This window comes from Typopeltis vanoorti, chromosome 4 (assembly GCF_054136105.1).
Source record: "Typopeltis vanoorti isolate ZY-2024b chromosome 4, IOZ_Tvanoo_1.0, whole genome shotgun sequence".
Taxonomy (NCBI): Eukaryota; Metazoa; Arthropoda; class Arachnida; order Uropygi; family Thelyphonidae; genus Typopeltis; species Typopeltis vanoorti.
In genome coordinates this window covers 68,334,614-68,355,724 of record NC_143552.1, presented here as the reverse complement: position 1 = coordinate 68,355,724, position 21,111 = coordinate 68,334,614, and the positions used below count along the sequence as shown (strand labels likewise).

Genomic DNA, 21,111 nt, shown 5'->3' with positions numbered 1-21,111 from the left:
CGCTGTAGAAGCCAGAAGTCGTTTAACCAAGCAGTTATCGTGACGGTTATTAAATAACCTGTATATTCAGAGTCCAAATTAGTCCCGTTAAATTGCTAATTAATAACTTCAGCTACGGCTCGGTTTGCCTGCAGATCTATGACCTTATTAACGAACACAAGAACCCCCTTCTGTCTCGTTTTCTTTTTCTTTCCTTATATACTTTCCTTATTAATTTTTACCTTCTGAATTTTTCCTAATATATGTGTCCATTATTCCAGTGGGAAGTGGGTTAAGTTCTCTAAAAAAATGTATCTCTCGCTCACTTCGAAAACTAATTCCGAAATAAATAAATTAAAAAAAAATCACTGCTAATAGTTAATCTGTTTTTTGCATTTACATCCGTTATCTGGAGGCTGAATGCTGCTAGTGGCGTCACCTCTACTTTAATTTGCAAATTTCAGTATCGCAATCATTTCCTGTTTCTGAACGTGTAGTTTTCAATTCACAAGTCGGAATTCCGTAGCTTGGAGAGGATTCGAATATGAGAAGTTTAAGAGATGGAGAAAAAAAAACTATATATGTAATAAGAATTAATGTAAGAAGTTCAATTTTTGTAGTGGCTATAAATCATGTTGCTTCAATTTGGTATGTTACAAGAGTAATTACAAATCTTTTCTTTTAGGTAAATATAGGTAAATCTTTGCAGACTATTTTCTATTTTTATTTATTTATTTTTTTTTTATGTGCACATGGGATGGGCAGCGCAATTGGAACTATTAAGTTTTCCGAAGACAGCTTTCGGTCAGTTGATTTGAATTGTATTGAACAAGAATCAATATCATGGAACTCGTTTAGGTGTGTGTGTGTGTGTGTGTGTGTGTGTGTGTGTGTTTCAAGACAATACGCAAGTCCGATAGCTTGTTTGTCTATTTACACATAACAGGGCTATTTGGGAGGGACGAATTTTGATGCAGTTTGGCATGGGGTCTTAAGAAGAAATACTATTATTAATTTCGATTTTGATGCATGTACTCGTAATTTTCTCTTTATGAAATTACGCTAATTATATTAATGTTTTTATGCGTATTATTCAAATACGCGATCAACAGTATTAATCCTTTGTTGTATAAAAATTGGAGGAATTAATTTGTTAGGAAGATAGTTTTAATGTTCTCAGTAAGCGAATAATTTTATAAATAGGGCATATACGGTTTGCTGGAATCAATAAGTTATTAGCTATCCGTGTCTTATTTTAGTAGGTTAATTTTTCTGGTGCTGTTTTTAAAAAAGAAAACTAGACTTTTGTATTATGAATAAATCCTTGTCACTTCCATAATCATTTCAGTTCCCCTATCGTACTAAAGCACTATAGGTTTCAACTTTTCATGGAAAGTACACATTAAAACACACACGCACACAGTAGAAAAATGCTTTAAAACCTATCACTAAGCACAAAATTCCTTTTCCGTGTTTCGGAGAATCGTGTATTTAATTAATGAAGTAATTTAGTATAATATAATCAGAGCCTTCTGAGAGTCAAGAACTCATTAGGAGAGCACGCCAGCTATCGTGCTTTCTTTTAAACCATCCATATTAGATGCACTCACTTTTTTAACAGGCAAACTTCCATTAAGTCACTGCGCTGTTAAAGAATATTCTAACTCTCACCCTTTCTTAACCTAACCACACAAAAACTCAACAAAAAATTTCATTTCCCTAAATAATTGACTTAGAATGATTGGCTGCTTCCTTTCTTAAAAGCAGAACAGAAAAAAATACCTTTTTTTTTTCTCTTTTTTTAACTATTTCAAATAATTCCTGATTGCTTAAGACTCTCATTCTGCTAATGTTTCGCTTGGTATTTAAAAACAAACTGTCTATTAGGAAATAGAAAATGTCTTTGTGCACAGTCGGCAAGGAAAGACATCCTCGCACCCAAAATCCACTAGCAATAACACAAAATGCTATCAGGAAAGGAAATGGCAAAAATTGCTCGTAGAATTATTAGCAGTTTTAAAGAGGAGACGATAAAAATGATTGATTGAAATTCCTCGAAAATGTTTTAAAAGTAAGGAAAAGGTGCCCAAATTGAACGTATATAACTTCACCATCGTGAGTGGTTCCATCAGGACTTAAGTGCCCAGGACCTTCGAAGTATTCTTTGACTTCCTAATCATAATGTCAAATAAGGTGGTTATCGCTATAAGTGTGTGTGTGTGTGTGTGTGTGTGTGTGTGTGTGTGTGTGTGTGTGTGTGTGTGTGTGTGTGTGTGTGTGTGTGTGTGTGTGTGTGTGTGTGTGTGTGTGTGTGTGTGTGTGTGTGTGTGTGTGTGTGTGTGTGTGTGTGTGTGTGTGTGTGTGTGTGTGTGTGTGTGTGTGTGTGTGTGTGTGTGTGTGTGTGTGTGGTTTGCTTGACTGACTGTGGCATGGTAAATCCGAGTGTCTGAGGAAAAGATCCTTCCACTTCCATTTAAGACCAGCTAACTCACCTTCAGTTGAAATGCTTTGATCAAGGTTCTTTGCATCCTAGAATGGAATCGAACCCAAGTTTATCCAAGAGAAGTGCATCGTCAAAACTGACTGAGTAGCTCTAACCTATCAACAGGAATGCAATTTGCAAACTTATCAGCATTCGAAGATTATTCTTTCAAAAAAAAAAAAGTTAGATTTTTAATATACTATATCTGCAGAATATTAACATGTTATTTTTTCATTAATTTTTTCCCATATCCTGGAGCATCCATTCCTGTTTCCTCTGGAATAGATTCATAAGTAAACTTATTATAAAACGTATAATATCTTTATAATACATTTTTAATTTACCTATCTTTGAATGATATGGAAACACCATGACGAATTGTATGATCATTACTCTTTGATTTTTTTTTTTTTTTTTAGTAAGAACCATTACATATTATTTGTTTATCTCACTAGCAATAAATAACAATTATCTCTATACGAAATTTTATTGCATTTAAAAGTAAAATCAATAATGACACCAAGGTCCAACTCACTACTCCCCGTGATACGAAAAGAATTTGTTTTTCATTGGCCTGAACAATTCATCTAAAATAACTTGGCATGTACATGAATGACGAAAAATATTTTAAACTTACAATTGCGTGCCAAAACTAAAAGAAAGACAATTGTAAACAGTATTATCTGGAGGAATCTAATAATCTTCCCTATCTTATTTGCTGAAAGTTATACCTGCGGATTTGTATTTTAGTTTTTATTTTCAATTCCTTTTCGAGCAAAATGAAATTTGAAAAATCGATAAACAAAACAATGAAAAAAAAAAAAACATAAAACAGTCAGACAGAAGCCTTCCAGGTAGGGTGGGGTTGTTTTTGAGAAAGCAGATATCTTAAGATGAACGTGAAAAATCAAACCTGTAAGGAAAGTAAGCAGACTTGACCGATAGTAAGTTGGAAGTTTCCAATTACTCGTCCACTCATGCATGAAGGTTATCTTTAAATGCGTCTTGTGGCCTCTCACGGTCGCACAAAGGTCAAAAGTAGATTTTTCTTCTAGAAAAATTAAACCAACGGTTCGCCATGTTATTAATTTGTTATTTCCTGTCTGAACATAGTCTTGAACAAAGCACTGGGGATTTCCTATCTAATATAAGATGTTCCTAGGTTAGCTATCATACCTACTTTTCTATGTAGGTGAAATTTTAAATCTGACAATGGTCTTAGTGCTTAGGTTAGATCAAGCACTTTGATAAAATAGCATATGAGAGAGCAATTAGAGGTTTCTTCTGATTATATGGAGACATGATAATTTGATATTTTAGGCACTGTTGTTAGAATCTTATGAAAGGAAACACGTTTCTTGCCCATCAGTCTAAAAGGACAAGTATAAGACTACTCTTTCAGTCTGGAAGGAGAAATTCTACCTACAAATAAAACAGTATGCAATATTTAGAGTTTAAGTTGCTTTTTTATATTCGAAATGAGTGTTTGTTTTGCATCGGCCATAATGTCACGTACATTGCAGAATTACACCGCGATATTTTCTCTTCCGAACCGAGCACATTACTTAAAAGGCCAGAACATTTAAAAGCAGTTTAGGACCCAGTGGCTTTAGTCACTCAATTTTGAACTTGTTTATAAGGTGCTTAACATATAGGATATTTTACGAAAATAAAGATCATTGCAATGAATTCTGGTTGACATTAAAATTTTTCACTTTCATATTATCATCATTATTTACTATTAGGTTGTTACAAATGCTTAGCCCATAGTTCAGAATTATGGCGATATTTTAATTTAAATCAGCACGTGAAAATCAGTTATTTTATTTTAAAATAACTAGGACGGAGTGAGAGAATAGTATTAACTCTGTGCAGATAAGCTGTCCCTGATAAACTTCTGATTCAACATGATGAATGATATGATATAATACAATTGGTATACGATATCATAATCACAAAAACAAAGAGTTGCCACTTAACAGCTCTGGCTTAGTTGCTAATAACTCGTTTCTTTCAAGTGGATACAGATCAGTTAGACAAGGGAATTGTAAATCTAGTTCCTAACATTGGATAGAAATTGGAGATTTTTTTTCCTACAGTTTTTATTCTCTCTTTGAGTTAATTCGGCCATAATCTCTTTGACTATAAGTGGAGATTGGAGAATTTTCAAGCACTTCAAAATTTTCAACACGAATTCATTTCATTACAGATGCAGTAACGAACCTGTCACTATCAGGCAAAGTCTACTGTAGGTTCGATCAATTTACAAGCACAAAGGTAACCAAGCTAATATAGTTTGGTTAGTTACCTTTGCCCATGATTAATGAATATTATGTGCATTTTCCGTTATTTTCAAGATATTATTTATTGAGCTAATTCTCAGGGAAAAAAAAAAGAATCTATCTTTCTCTCTTTCTCTGCTTGATCGTTATCGAAGAATGTATTTAAAATCCGTATGTATTGAAAATTAGAATAAGCATATCTTCTGTAGATGGGGAAAATGCAAACCGGACCTCAAGTTAGCAATAGATGACTTTGATAACCCAATAACCGTTCTGCTTATTTGGAGGCGAAAAGTGGGCACTGCCATTTCGTCTTCAGAATAGGTGCTTCCGGTTTCTGTTTTCTCCTTTCTTTTGGCCTTGCTGGGTATTCTGAGCACAACTGTTATTAATAAATTAGAGAGCCAGCATCTCCTCTCCTTCATTTGAGGGTACAGAAGTAAAAAGGTTTCTCCGGCCTTCCGCTAGATAGTACACTAGGCCGAAGCCGATGGTAATGGTCTCGATGCTTCCGGTCAGCTAGTGAATAATCTTTTCTGCTTTTTACTCTGCCAAGTCGTGCTGAGAGACTAAGTATAGCAGAATGGTGGGGGCGCTCTCGAATCCACTCCTTAGGTAGAAACTGTGCTTAAGTTCCTAACCTCGTTTTGACTACTTATCTTTAAAAGTTGATTTCAGACAGTCGAATTACCCATGTTAAATCATCTTACAAGGAAAATTTGACGTTCAGAACACAAACTGTTTCCTCTTCTCGAACTTCAGAAATCAAGTCGAAACGGAAGCTTGATCATTTGCTACCGGTCGTGAGTTAACAAAAAGAGATAACTCAGCAACCAGAATACAGACTATCCATGTTTCTTCCATATATTCTAGACATTTTTTAACCAGCTCTCCCTCCAAATATACTGTGGATGTATGCTTTCCTCTTAACAACTCCTAGCATATTGTTACCCTCGTCTCCTTTTCTACAGATCGATCTCTTCACAGCCAGTCTCATCCTCGTACCCTCTCACAGTACAACGGTGTCAAAATACTCTCCCGAATTTCTATACTGCTTTTCATGACCTGATTATTGTTTTCACTCTCTTGATCCAAACATCTACTCTAACTATATAACTGAAATAATCCTTACTGGAATGAGGGATACTCATTCCCCAGTCTTCTGTTCCAAACGATGTCCCTCTGGTTGGGCTCAGACTTGCGCTCTCGAATTAACATCCATCCTTTATCATGTATATAAGCTACAATATTAACCTGCATTTTCCCAACAGCATGGAACTAAGCCTTTATCCAGTTATCCCCCCCCCCCAAAAAAAGGAGATAAAAGTCAACCATCAAACTATCTTTCCATTGCTCTCACCGCAGTACTCTCGAAAGTGACAGATGTCATCAACCAGCATAGTGCCTGACATTGAGGTCTTCTCAACAAGTTAATATTTTATGATTTCTCTCTGCTGCTCTTTATGAATCGATTGTCAGTGTCCTCTCTGGTTGTTTACTGCGTGTCATAGTAGATAATTACCTCTTATGAGATTTTTTTAATCAATGCTGGAACACCCCAGGATTTGCTATTCGTGTTCTTACGTGATCAAGGAAAGCAATGGAATGATAATTTGGTGGAGCAAACAACCATAAAAGTACCCGTAAAAAGGCATAATTCAGAAACAGAGAGGCTATAAGAAAGTGGTTATTACCTATTAGGCGAAGTACCCTTTTCTCTATACCATCAAAAATTCTTAGGGATGTTTTGGGTGTGCCACCCAAATATATATATCGTCCCTGTTCTGAGAGACGAAAAACCTGAGGTTCTGGGTGGAAAAACCCTCTACCTCCGTATGAGACTGGCTAACTCACCTTTAGTCGAAAGAGACCAGATAAAGTTTCCTGACGTCATGGACGGGAATCGAAACCAGGTCTTTCCGACCAAATGGCTTCATCTGTGTTGACTGAGCTACGGAAGCTCTTGATTTATTATTAATCATGTAAATAAATAAATATACATTTCCTGTGTGATATGCATATAAAAAATCCCTGTATACAGAGCTTGAGATTTTTTTATTACTCTCTTCCTGCAATGAACTTATTCACTTATAGAGGAAATAATGCAAATCAAAATTGATTTTCAATATCTACTAGCGTTTAAATAAAGAGCAATTCACACTCTAATGCTTAAAACAGACTGGTTTAATAAGAGGTTAATAGTCATAAGTTATATGCAATGAAGTTCAAAAGGAAGCTATTACTTTTTTACCTTAAAAATCTGGTAATTTATTTTTTTAGTCCTAGCTGTATCATAAATTTTATTAACTTCATCAGAAATTTTAGAAAACGTACGATCCGAGCATGGATGTGCCATGCTTGGATCTTTATTTTTTCCCTCTTTTACTGAGAAAGGGATAACAATAATATTGATGAAACATTTTTATTATGTGAAAGGTAAGCTTCTATTTTTATGAGCAAGGAAAGGATACCAGTGCTGGAATTAGATGGTATTAATTGACTATATTATCATCTGATCTTATATATTTGGCAAATTATTATTATTGATTAGGTTGATCAGGATACATAAGTCCATCCAGGGTGGCAACAGTATGAACTCTACAAATTACCCAAATTTATATTTATGTCCGGACAGTATATGTGACTACTGCCAAGTGTATTTTAGGTTACTTTTTATGTTTCTGAAGGGAAACCTGGAGCACTCAGAAGGGCAGCAATGTGCTTAACTGCGATTCATTCGCAAACGAATTCAAATTTCTGAATTTAACAGGAAATTTTCGAATGCAAGAAATCAATTAAAAGTTTTCATTGTAGATAAAGCTTTAAAATTTGAAAAATAATTAACTTCCTTCTCTCCAAGAGAGTTACTGAGTTGAAAGGGGAGAAAGAGAGAGAGAGAGAGAGGAGGTGTATGTTTGAGCAGGTTGCTGCTTGCTATCACTCAGATGAGTCCTTTTTTGTAACACTACAAGCAATATTTTTTTTCTTCGGCAAATGACATTCGTTAAATCTACAGTAGGATGAGAATATGAATTGTCGTCAAGAAAGTACTTTGCATTGCTGCTCGCCTTTCCGGAACACTGATCGTCTGGTGGGAGCCACGAAGTCTTAACCCTCTCACTGAACATCTGATTTTTATCATATGTTTAATTTAAGATCAGTCGTTAGGTATTTTTAGATGCGCAAGCGTCTATTGAGATCGCTGTCTTTCGCGGTGAACATTACTCCATAGCTGTATGATTTGGATGAAATTTGTCATTTGCACATGTTACTAAAATTTATCTAGCCTATTTCAGAAAATAAGTTAGCGGGCTGCTGAAACACACACAACCCAATATGTTTCTTTTAAAGTGAATAAGAATGATAAGTTAGAACAATCTATTTTTAAAGATAATTTTAGATCCAAAATTATCAAAAATCTCCTTAGTCTGATTCAGTTTTCATCATACTGATAAACAGAGTAGGTAATTTTTATTATGAGACTTATGAAAACCAAAATTGAATAATTTTCAGAATTTTGTTAATCAAAATCAGACAGTTTGATTCTTTGAATTAGTTAAATTATTCTGTAGTTGCAATATTGTTACTCTAGTAATAATCTTGTTATGGTAATGATTACACATTTATAAATACGGTTTTTTAATATTTTTATTTTTTCTTAATTATATTCATCATGGCTCGCACATACTTCAAAACTTGGCTATTCATGTTTTGCTGTTGAGAAAAAAGTTTGCTCTCCTGCCCCATGTATTAATACTACCTTATTCGAGAAAATAATTTTTTTAAACTGATCTTTGTACTTGAAATAGATGCCTTTTTTTTAGGTAGTAGAATCACTTTCCTTCACTCGGAATACAAAACTTGGTGAAAATTTCAAACGTCCTACTATTGAGACGAATGAAAAGTATCTTTAAATAAATAATTATACTCGATAGCTGATGTGTTGGATATGGTGAACTCGAACCCGGTATCAAGTTAAATAAAAAAGTTGTAGTGAGATAAAATGAAACGATTTGAAAAAGAAAAAAAAAAATTAAGACAGAAAACTAATGTATGAAACAGTACAATAGCATTCTTCTAAAACGAATCAGGGATGGAAATTAATACCGATTCATTTTTTTAAGATAATTTTACACCTAAGACTATCGGAACGCATATTAGCCTAATTCATCACATCAAAACTCTTGAGTTTATATTAAATCTGGAATTAACTTTAATAGTTATCAGATAATTCTAACGTTTATGAATGCTATCAATTTCAAATAAGCTACTCTTAAATATCAATAAAAAGTAATAAAGAGTAAAGAATAAAGAGTTCTTTCTAGAATTTTGTGTCATTGTGTGTAGGACGCGACTTCATATCAGAAGTGATGAGTCACATGACAATGCCCTTATTAGTAAATAAAAGTGATGATAACACGTTCATATAGAAACAACAAAAGTTTGCAGAAGACAACTGGTTTAAATGATGTCACAAGAGGTGTCACTGTGAACTAAATATTTATCTTACGACAGTGCTGCAAGTTGGTAATCTGCCAAGTCAAAAAGAATTCGTAATAGCCTTGTGCACAAGTCTTACGGACGTGTTCAACTTATGCACAGTACAAATATCGCAGTTGTCATTTCAACAGAAACTAAGTTGACTATCCTGAAAACAAGAACACATATACACAGCATAGTATGCTAATAGATGATGATCACATTTGCTAAACATTAATCCTGAAACAAAAACTAAGCCACTGCTCTAAGTTAGTGGAAAAGAAAGCATGGTCTATGCTGCCCAGGATCGCATTGCACAACTCTCCAACAACAACAGTAATAATAAACTATTATTATTATAATTATTATATTTAGTGTTATTTCAGTTCATAAAGGAAAGAGATAGAGGAGCATTCCCGTAAACCAACTGTTGTTTTAAATAAAGTAATCTACAGTTTGAACTGTAGTCCCTAATTTACACTCTAATCTTTGGTTCATTTCGCTGTTGTATGGTGTATGTATTATTTTCGTTTCCCCTGTTGAAAACATGTATGATGTGGCTCCTGTTTCAGTGTGCCATTCATAGGATCAAACAATAAGATATAATTAATTTAACCAATAAATAATTTGAATTATTTGTGGAACTATGTAGTTTTCTATTAAAACTATGCACCTTTTGCTCTTATTAGAATCATCTGAAATCGCATCCAACTCACTTCCCCCCCCCTTATTCTTTGCTGGGGAAAACTATTGAGAAATTTGCGAGATTAAGGTAAGCAATATTTATTTTATCGGGGAATTAATGAGATAGTGATTTTCCATAGCCTCAATCTCTTGAATTTATGGAAAATCACTATCTCATTAATTCCCTGATAGAATAAATATTGCTTACCTTAATCTCGTACCTTAATAAAGATAGGAAAAAATAGGTTTTGATTTCATTGTTGTGCTATGCGTCCTGAAATATCTCGATTATCAAGATGACATCCTGGAGTTAAACAGGAATTAAAGACAAAATTCATAAACGAGGAATGTATACGGTTCTTCTTCCCTAAGAATTCAGTTTCCAAAATCTACTTCTTCCTCTCTCGTATATTTACATACTTGCTTTTATTCCGAAACGCAACTCCTGATTTGGATTTATTCCAGAATCAACTTCCTGGTAATGTTTTCTGATTACTACTTAATCAGATAGCAATAGCAAACATAAAAAAATGTTGATGCCATTTCAAAACAGCAGTTTTAGACAGCTCATCCAGCACGATCGTGCTTTCAACTTAACCTGCAACTTAACAGGATCATTATTAGCTGTAACAACTTAATGACCTGTAAAAAAATATGCTTGACTTGTTTCGTCATAATGACTTTGCGTCACCTCTCGAAACGTCTCGATTACTTCCTTAATATTGTCGTTTGTTTTCGAATGTTAGTTATTTCATTCTCCACCTCTGTAAGCAATACTGTTTCACAAGTGTGACACTGTCTATTATTCTTCCGATCTTCTACAATGTCGCTTCAGTTCATCTGGATAACTGTTTTTGGACATAATGAATATTCCAGATAATGCTTAATGAAAAATGCAACTTATATGAAATAACTAGAAAAAATTCTAACCAGTAGATTCAAATTTATTGTCAGTGCTACAATGATAAATAAAAAAATGTCGGCCGATGGTGGGAGAAAATGGAAGACCGAAAGTGTAGCAATTAAAAATAAGACGTCCACTTGGCCAAGAAAAATTTAAAAGATAAGTATCCACAAATCCTGGCTTAGAATTTGTGGAGATCAAAAAATTGAGATCGAAGTTCCAGAAACCACAGGATTGTCCATAAATGCACCCCTTCTTCCTGTTGACTCAGGTCTTTGGTCTTATAATAAAGCTGAAACTCATGGGCAACTTGTAATACAAACTGTTATTTGGAATGATGTGCTGCCCACCTTTCTTGAACTTTTGAACGTTTGTCCTATGGAAAGATGAATCGCATTTGACGATGAGAATGTTAAGAAAGCTTACTGCTGTGCAATGTGTAGACCAGGATTTGATTATCATGCCAAAACCTCTGAATGCCGTGTTGAATGTCGGCATATCAGATAATTTGTCAACATATAGATTATCTATTATCTACATCCCCCCCCTCTCTTTCTAGGGCATTCATAAGGAAGCGGTAAAATTTTCTCCGGTTGGAAAGACCTGGATTTGAGTCCCATCTATGATGCGAAGAGCCTTTAGAATAGTTTTAATACTTTATGAACTCAGGTTGGTCATCTGACACACACACATACACATTTGAGATTTGTTTTATTAGCCCAGTGTATGCCCACTGAAAAAAGATCTTAGCTATTTCCCCTATTTGTTGTGATGATTTTTTACTTCAGAAATAATTCCTTACATTCAGAAATGAAAATAAATAGTAAAATAGTATAAAATGGCTGTAAACGTTTTACATGAACAAATTAACTTCAGATTTATTTGTGAAATGGAACTCTGTTTGTGAATTCATGAAATAATTTATGAATTTATTCATAAATTATTTCATATTTCAATATGAAATAATTTCAATAAATTACGGATATTTCAATAAATGAATTTAAAATAATGATTTCAAACAAATGTATTAAAACTATTTTATTTGAATCACAGACGTTTACATTCTTACATCGTTACAGTATTATAGCGGTCATAGTATTATACAGCATATCACCTGAATGTATTTAAAGCATTATTTTACCAATATAGCTGGTAAAACTCCTAAGACTAGTAGCCAGACCTGAAAGGTCACAAATTAATAAACTTGAACGAGAAGTAATGATTAGGTCTAGCGTATTCAGATAAAACAATACAGTTCTGCAATATTTGATATAATGAAATGTTTTTGCATGAATTGTAAGATCATCTAGCAAACACTATTCTGTTTATATCTGCATGTGAACTTGTCTGACCTTCTTTATTTATAAAGCCACAGGTATTAAAAGTTTTTTTTTTCATTAATAAAGATTTTTATTTTATAATTGGGAACCGTCCTGTTCTATTATGTGATTATGCCACTAAAAACTCAGTGGCATAATCACTGTGGTATTCAGTCTTTCAAATAAAAAGACGAAAAGTGCCCATAAATGATTCCGCAAGTCTTGTATGCACATTCCTTAATTTTAAAATTATTAACTTTACAGTAAAATTAATTGGATCGGTTTTTTTTTTCTTTGTTTGATCGTAATAAGGATCCATTGCTTTCATATAAACAGAAGATGATAACATAATCAAGAATTCTAAATGAGCGCGATTAACAGAATTTAATAGAGTTATAGGATGTTGAAAGAGAAGTTGGAAAGCAAACTAGTTTTACACGCACCCCTACTTCTCCCCCCCCCTCTCTTACACACACGTACATGAAGCGTGTGGCCAATTAGCAGCTGAATATTAGATCATATCCCAGTATACTTTCCATTTTCTATTCTTTTTCTATTACTCACCTAATAAAGAACAGGATGAAGGAAGAACTGTAACAGTCATGCTTGTGGGAAAATATCTTAATGATGGCTATGCAAAGCAAATACAACTATATTCCTTCTTAAGAAAGGAGTTTATACTTTCGCAAAATCCACAGTGCTTATTAATAACAAGTGGGATGAATCTCAGCAATCGAATTCTTCAAGTACAAACGCAAAATATTTCCAGCACTTTCAGTTACTTCACCTTAGCAACAGTAACGTAAAATATTTTAAGTATTTTTGAAATACTGTATTTGAATATTTGGAAACCGAGTTTTCTCACTAATGTAAAGTAAAAAATGGATAGACATCGAAAATATATATCCAAAACGATAATGAAATTTAACTTCTTTCGACTTAAGGTAGAATGGTTTTTCCTACAAGTTTTGGATGTCCATATATCATTAAATAAATTTAAGGACCAGAAGCCGAGAGATACCAAAACAGAAAAAATACTGTTTATTATTTGAGCGCACAACTAAATAATAAATATAGTCTTTTTTCTATTTTGGTATCTCTGTGCTTCTAATCATTAAATTTCTTTAATCATGTCACATATATATATGTTAAAGATACCAAGCTATTTTAAACCTGGTCTTACTCCATTTCCCAAGTAAGCAAACAGACAAACAAGTCAAGTTTGCGCCTGCAAGTGTTGCAAGTCTAGCTGACCCTGCACGTAGTGCAAGAGCAAGGCAACTCATGGTAAAAGTAGAATAAGCTCTGGTCACTAATCTTAATATTTACCCTTAATGCAAAGCACATCTCCTGGAGGAGATGTATGATGCTTTGTATTAAAGGCAAGGGGCCACTATCCAGACCGGTTTCAGTGGGAGCCAGGCTAGTGGCCCCTTGCCTTTAATACAAAGCATCATACATCTCCTCCAGGAGATGTGCTTTGCATTAAGGGTAAATATTAAGATTAGTGACCAGAGCTTATTCTACTTTTACCATGAGTTGCCTTGGTCTTGGCACTACGTGCAGGGTCAGCTAGACTTGCAACACTTGCAGGCGCAAACTTGACTTGTTTGTCTGTTTGCTTACTTGGGAAATGGAGTAAAACTAGGTTTAAAATAGCTTGGTATCGTTAACATTTATTATACCCAAGGTAAAATACTTTCCACACACACACACACACACACACACATATATATATATATATATATATCATGTCAATCATATACAATCATGTCATATATATATCGCATACAATCATGTCATCTATATATATATATATATATATATATATATATATATATATATATATATATATATATATATATACATATATATTTTTTTTTTTTTAGACTTTTCAGGGGACTGATGGAAAAAAAGTGCAAATAGCAGGAAATGTAAAAAGCATTTTAAAAAGGCAAAAAGATGACTTACTGCTAGTATGTGAGTCTACATACTAGATTACAAAATTTAATAACTGAAAATAAATGATTTACAATGTACTTACATTTATCTATTTAAAAAAATCTTTAATTGTTGATTGTTTTTGCTTTTCGTTTTTTTTTTTTGGACTTAGCGCCAGATTGCTTTGCATTGAGTTTAATGCTAGACCTGTTGTTTTACTATCGTGTTCAAAGTGGACACGGAGAGTCCAAGATCTTATGCTAAATGCACACGTGTTCCGGCATGCCAATTTACACCTTGCAGAATTGCCATCTTTTCTTCTACCGAAATACATTTTCTGTCTTTTTTCTCCATGTTATTAACATGGATAATCCACTGCCGCAACTTTCACACGCTAAATATTTAAGTTGCAGAAATTCTGCAATATCAATTCGTACTGTGATTGAAAAATCACGGTATCGCTCATCACTACAGTACTGTTACATGCGCGCAAGTCACCGTGATGGCGGAAACGAAACTACAGCCGAAAGCAACGCCACCTGAGAACAGAAATGCGCAGATTTCCGCTGAAATCGATTCGAAAATCGGTATTGCCACCGAGACAAAAAAAAAGCAAATCACGGGAAATAACGTCCACATCAAGTTGTTAATGGCGGGAAAACAATACATCGTGAGAATAGGCCTTAAGACGGGACCAACAGAAAATGACGTAAATGGCAGGAAAACGTAAATTGCGGGAACTTAAAAACGGGGTTTTACTGTATATATATATATATAAATTCATGTACACTGCACGGATTTTATCAGGAGGGGGTTCGATAATAATATAGTACAAAGCAGGTTATTTGATTTTAAAATACATATTTTAAACGGCACCAATACTTGATATCATTTCATATATAAATAAATTCATTAATAGCAAGTTTTAGCGAATAATGTATTCATATTGTTAGCCACTTCGTCATGTAGAAAGGTTGGCGTATCATCTTAATATATATTGTCAAAATCATGTCAAAATCTTGCAGGACAACTTGGATAGATTGGAGTTCTGGGCTAAGGAGAATGGATGTCAATTTAATGTGACAAAATGTAAAGTTATGCACTTTGGGGTGAAAAGATTAGCAGCAGTATACCACATTGGTGGAACTGTACTCCGGGAGATTGATGAGACTTGGGACTGTTGGTGGATAGGGAGATGAAGTTTAGGGGGTACATTGCAAAAGTGGCTAAATCAGCTCATCTACTCACTTGGTTGTTGAAAAATACTTTGACGAGCAGAGACAAGCAAGTTATTGTACCTTTGTATCGAGCCTTAATAAGACCTCATCTCGACTACTGTGCCCAGATTTGGTCACCTAGGTTTCTTCTTGATGGGGAGGAGGTGGAGAGGATCCAAAGGCGAGTGACCAAGATGATAGCAGGTCTATGGAATGAACCTTATGAGAGCAGGTTGAAGTTTTGTGGGTTGCAGAAATTAGTTGATAGGCGGAAAAGGGGAGATATGATTGAGACATACAAATTGCTAAAGGGTTTCTATAGGATTAATTCAGAGGATATTTTTGAGATCAGGACTGGTGGTGGGAGAACTAGGGGACACCTATGGAAGCCGGGAAAGAGTGTGGTTAGCAAGGGTGTTAGAGCTGGGTTCTTTACTTTTAGAGTGGTAAATGAGTGGAATAAGCTGCCAGAGTCTGTTGTGGGTACTATGACGGTGAGTGAGTTCAAGGCAAGGTATGTTAGATACTCTAAGAATGTCGTATAGTTGTGTGGACATGATGTTTAGGGCCTCCCTCGATGAGTCTAAGGACTCCCTGGAGTCGCCCATAATAATAATAATAATAATAATAATAATCTTCTTAAATGAATGTTTGTCTTATCGAGGATGTGCATTAGTATTGTTTCTTGCTAATGGTTTTTTTTGTTTCTATTTTGTTTTCGTCATATGTACATGCATTTTCAGTTTAGTTACCCTACGTGCATTTATCTTTACGCTACATAACATACTATTTTTGGTTGTAGTTTTTGAAGAAATGCACACAACTGTTTGCATTAAAACATTTACTTTTTTAATTACTTAGAATTCGTGGTCAGTGGTAAGCTCTACTGTAACTTAATGACCTAAATTATAAATCAAAACATTTAATTAATGTTAAAAATAGAACAAAAATGTGCTTGGAGTGATGTTTATGAAACAGCTGTTCATGATTAATCTGACTACCCAATTATTGGAATGGTCCAAGTTCATGATACAGAAGCACAGAGTACTTTTTTTTTAAAAAAAGGTTATGCAATTATTTGGACTGTTATTGAAAACCAGAGTTCTTATCTGACAGCCATCAGCAGGAAATTTATGGTCGTGACTTCACTTATATTGCTAAAAGCTGTTTTGGTCAAGAGTTTGTTCACCTGAAAGTTAAAGATATGCTATGTAGTACACCTTGAAACATTTTGTTTTACTTTATAGGGGCGTTTCCCTTATGAATAATTTGTTGCAGTGTCGTTTCAAGTTCGTGTCTTTTATAGTTTAAGTTTCCGTGTGATTTTTTTCATTTGGTGTCTGCACGAGGTGCGTTATTTTCTCATTAGCCGCTACATCTCCATTTCCAATCCTCTTCTGGTACCTCTTTCCGGGAAAATCACTTTGCGTTTGGTATCTGCGATTGGACCTAGAAAAGGTAGTGCTGAGGTTGGACATCCGGTCGTCCTCTTCTGCATGCCGATCATGGTAGCTGATTCCTGGAATATACATCACTAGAGTTCTTCTCCTGCGAACAGTCTCACTATCAGAACACGATCCAGTTGAATACGACGATCTATCCTTTTTGCGTCTCTCGACACTTGAATCGCGATATCGGCGGAGTAGAGCTGCTATGATACTCGCTTTGTTTTGATCTTCCGTTGATTTCTGCCTTCTAACGAAAGATTCGCTGGCGTAAAGAGAGTCATCTTGAAATGAAGCATAACTATCAGTTTGACAGCTTTTCATGATATCAGTGTCATCATCTACCGTGGAAGTTTTCCAGTTTATTTTGCGACTTTTCCTTTCTCCTTCTTTGTCCGAGCCAGAACTTCTTCCAATGATGAAGGTTGATGTAACCGGAGTTCGTCCTTTTTTTGTATTTCCTGCTCGATTATAAGTGAGATAGCTGAGATCTTTATTACCAGATGTTGCTAATTTTTCACTTTTCCCAGCCATATCTCTGCGATAGTCATTACTCTGACTAAACCATAATCTTCCATTCGCATTTTCAGGTTTATTATCCTCGTAGTGCACGTTTTCATAAGAAATTTCTCGTTTTTTAAAGTCCATTTCTCTGATGACTGCAGAAGCAGTGCTTTCTCCATCACTAAGATCATGAGATTCCCTCTCTTGGTGTTTAGAACTACTCTGCACTGGGCTAGGGTATTTTAGTTTAGAATTGTGCTTTTCATCTTTGATTGTACTGTACAAGCGTTGCTCTTCTTTCTTAGGTTCTCTGCAGTCGGTAACATCATCTTCTTCATCAAAATTTACTTTGAGCGTGTAATCGTCCTTTTTGGTTTCCTCTGTATTTTGTTCTGTGTTTGTGCTAGGAGGACACTTGTAGTGATTGACGATATAGTCAGCCAACGCAGAGACAATAGGATTCACGTCTTTCATTTTCAGTATTCCAGCATTGTCACTTTCACTATGAGACTGTCCACGCTTTGCGGGCGATTGAACAATGGGGACGTCGCTATAAGCGGAGACATATCCATTTACTGATCGAACAACTCTTGATGTAGGAGATAATGAACTGAGCGTTGATGATGAAGTGGTGTTTATTCCATTATACTGCGTTCCCTTATTATGGCTTGTTTTCTTACCTTCTATGGGTTTGGTCTGTCTAGAACAGATACGACCCACTCGAGGCATCTTATTTAAATCATCCGTTGAAACTGCTTTATCCACTTTCTTGGAACAGACGTGAGAGACATTAGTAAGTTCGTCATGAGACTTTGATCGTCTCTTCGTATGTGACCTGTTTGCTTGGTCTTGAGGTAGGGCCTGTCCTATACGGATAGGTTGCTTATCGAGTTGTTTCTTTCTGTTTTGACTTTCCGTTGTTCCACGAATATTGGTTATAGATCCTATATCTCGTCGTCCAATTGCTCTAGGTGAGGTAAGTTTTGTTCTGTTATCGTCACTGCGTGTAGATATCGAAAAACTAGTTCTTCCCCTGGAATTGCCCTCGCTTCTATCACCTGCTCTTCCCAAGACCTTGGACTTTCCATTTTCTGTGGTGTCTTCTTCCTTCGACAGTGAATATTTCGTCATTTCTTTCTGGGAACTAATATGCCCATTCGGCATTGGTCGAGCAGAAATAACATTATTGTAACTTCCTTCATTTTTCCTGCTATTTTCTATGTTTCTTTCTTTTATCCTTATGTTGCCATTTGTTTGATTTCTGTCAGATACAATTTCAGAAGTTAATTTGAATCCGTTATCTCCGGATTTGGTCTCGAGTCCCGAAGAAACCGTATTTCCTTCATAGTCAGCCACGGGTTCTACGAATTGAGAGGATGACACATAGCCATTAGGGAGAGGATCGTCTGATTGATCTTCATATTTTTTTCTTAACTTCGAGAGTTCAAGATTAAATTTCGAGACTATGTTTCTAACGTGGTTCTTGTTGACAGCAGGCATCGCAACAGGAAGCTGACTGCTGTGGAGATCATTGGAAGGATCGTAATCCTCAGCTATTGGAGTTAATTTACCAGTTTCTTTATGCAGTTCCTCTTCTTTTTCGTCAGAATCTTCATCCATTGTCATTTCCGATTCTTCCGGTTGCCAAGAAGTATTCCAGTTAGAGTCCCGTTGGGGTCGACTTTTGTAAACTTTGAACCAGAATCTTCTGGCACGAGAAGATGGCGATGCCTGACCGATATCCTCCTCATCATCATCCTCATCTCTTAATGGATACTTTTTGACCCTTACAGCCCTATTGAAGCTCACTTTTTTGGTGGATACTCGGGAATCGTTGCTTTGGCCTGATATATCTGATCTATCTGATCGAGTTGATTCATTTCGCCTAACTTTTAATCCTAAACCCAGAAGACTTCCTGGCATTTTTTGTAATGGCCTCTACAGCTTGAAGTGATACATATCAAAAGATTAAATAGTTTACTTGAGAACTAAAATATCTTTGTCCAAATGGAGTATGACCAGCAAGATGCAACAGTGTTCTTTCTGCAAATAAAGCAAAAAAAAAGTTTTGTTGAAATCATATGTACAGTTAAAAATAATTATAACTAATCACATTAATTTTAAATATTTTTTCATAATGAGTAAAATAATAATATGTCCATAGATAGTTGTGCAAGAAATTTTTTTTTTCAGTAGTATGCAATGCGTTATATTATTCTGATTCTTATGAATAGAGTTGGTTACAGATAAGTTATTTTCTTGTAATCAGTCCTGTTGTGGTTGATATTGTAAGGATTATGAGTATGAACTTAATAGAGAGAGAGACTACTTCCCGATCCTTTAGTATAGCGATACGGAAAGTTGAATACAACGGCACAGCATTCTTTATGAAGAACTGAATAAGTTCCATAAAATAAGGTTCAGTGATCCTGTTCACTACCATCATTAACAATAGTTTATGAAGCCTCAATGACTACGCTAGAATCGTATGTTACCAAGTCGAAACAAGTGCAAGAGTCCTATTTGTCTAAATGATACATGCTAAAAAAAGAATAAACAAAAGGGCAATCATCAAATCATAAGAATTATTTACGGAAGGTAGCTGGAAATATTTGATCGGATTTTTAGGGCAAAAAATGTGAAGTTTAAAATAGGAAAGGAAAAGAAAATGTAGAACAGCAACTGCTAAGAGGAAATCATAAACAAATAATATAAATAGTTTGTGCATTTTAAGTGCAAGAAACAACAAAAATCAGTTTCCTAAGGATATCAAAATCAGAGAGAGAGAGAGAGAGGCTGAAATTGGCAGAAGAATTCCCCAGCCTCAAAATAGCGTAACCCAGTGTAGCGTAACTCATGGCTAAATCCCGCAGTGAACCACACTTGAAGGCAGCTTATTCTCAGACTTGTCACAGCTGTTTTACTGCTTAACCACATGTCACACCCACCTAACTCTTGACAATCTTTTTTTAAGCCACTGTTGTTTATAAATCTGCGACTGTTTTTATTTTTTATTTAAAAAAAAAGTTCTATTTAACTATTATTCGTATTGCACATCTTTCATTCTTAATATCTGCTTGAGTTAGTGTGATAATACAAGAAAATTAATGGTATAACGTCATTAATTTCACTGTAAATAAGTTAACGAGACCAAGAACTTGCCGTGACGAAGAGTACCTGAGGGTTATTTGACGACTAATATTGGCGTTAATATACAAAAGAAAAACACGTTTTAAAAAGAAACACAATGGTAGAGTAGAGAATAAATAAGCAATTATACGCATGACGTCTACTGCACACCCTTCCGGTAATTAAAATCCAGGAGGTAGTGTGACGAATTTGGGATCCACTAGATGGAGGGGGGATACGGAGGTTTATTCAAGAGTTCATTAAAATATATTTGAATTCTTACAGATTTCGACATCGGTTCTGTGATTCATAGCTTAATTGTATTATTATTTCCCTTAATAAGTCTAGTAAATGATAATGCCAGATGCAGGAAAGCTGTGCTCTCACACAATGTGATTACTTGCATATTATTATTATTTTGAAATATATGAACCACTCACAAACATGTGTCACAATCACAACTTGAACGTATGAGTATATACAGAGCCTCTGTCGTTCAGTCGGTATTGACAAATTGGCGTCTTTTCCAGTCAATTACTTTTGATTGGAAAGACTTGGATTCGAATCTCGCCTAGGACGCGAAGAACCTTTATTAAGGCTTTTTAACTGAAAGTGTGTTAGCCGGTCTCATAAGGAAAGGATTTTTTTTTTTTCTCCAGGAAACTTAGGACCGCTTCATAGCTTTAATTGCTTCGGTAATAATCCCAATTAATAATAACAAATTACACAAATATACACGCTCCTCT

General features: G+C 35.0%; 1 protein-coding gene across 1 annotated transcript in view; it reads right to left on the bottom strand.

Moving 5' to 3' along the window:
• Positions 1-14,043: 14,043 nt before the first annotated feature.
• The window catches only part of LOC150107385 (uncharacterized), a 51,250-nt gene continuing 44,182 nt past the window's right edge, over positions 14,044-21,111 (bottom strand). Inside the window, exon 2 of the mRNA XM_090391246.1 lies at positions 14,044-19,279. Coding sequence (XP_090247372.1) covers positions 16,595-19,159 — 2,565 coding nt within the window. The 5' untranslated portion in view covers positions 19,160-19,279 and the 3' untranslated portion in view covers positions 14,044-16,594. The remainder of the gene's footprint in view (positions 19,280-21,111) is intronic.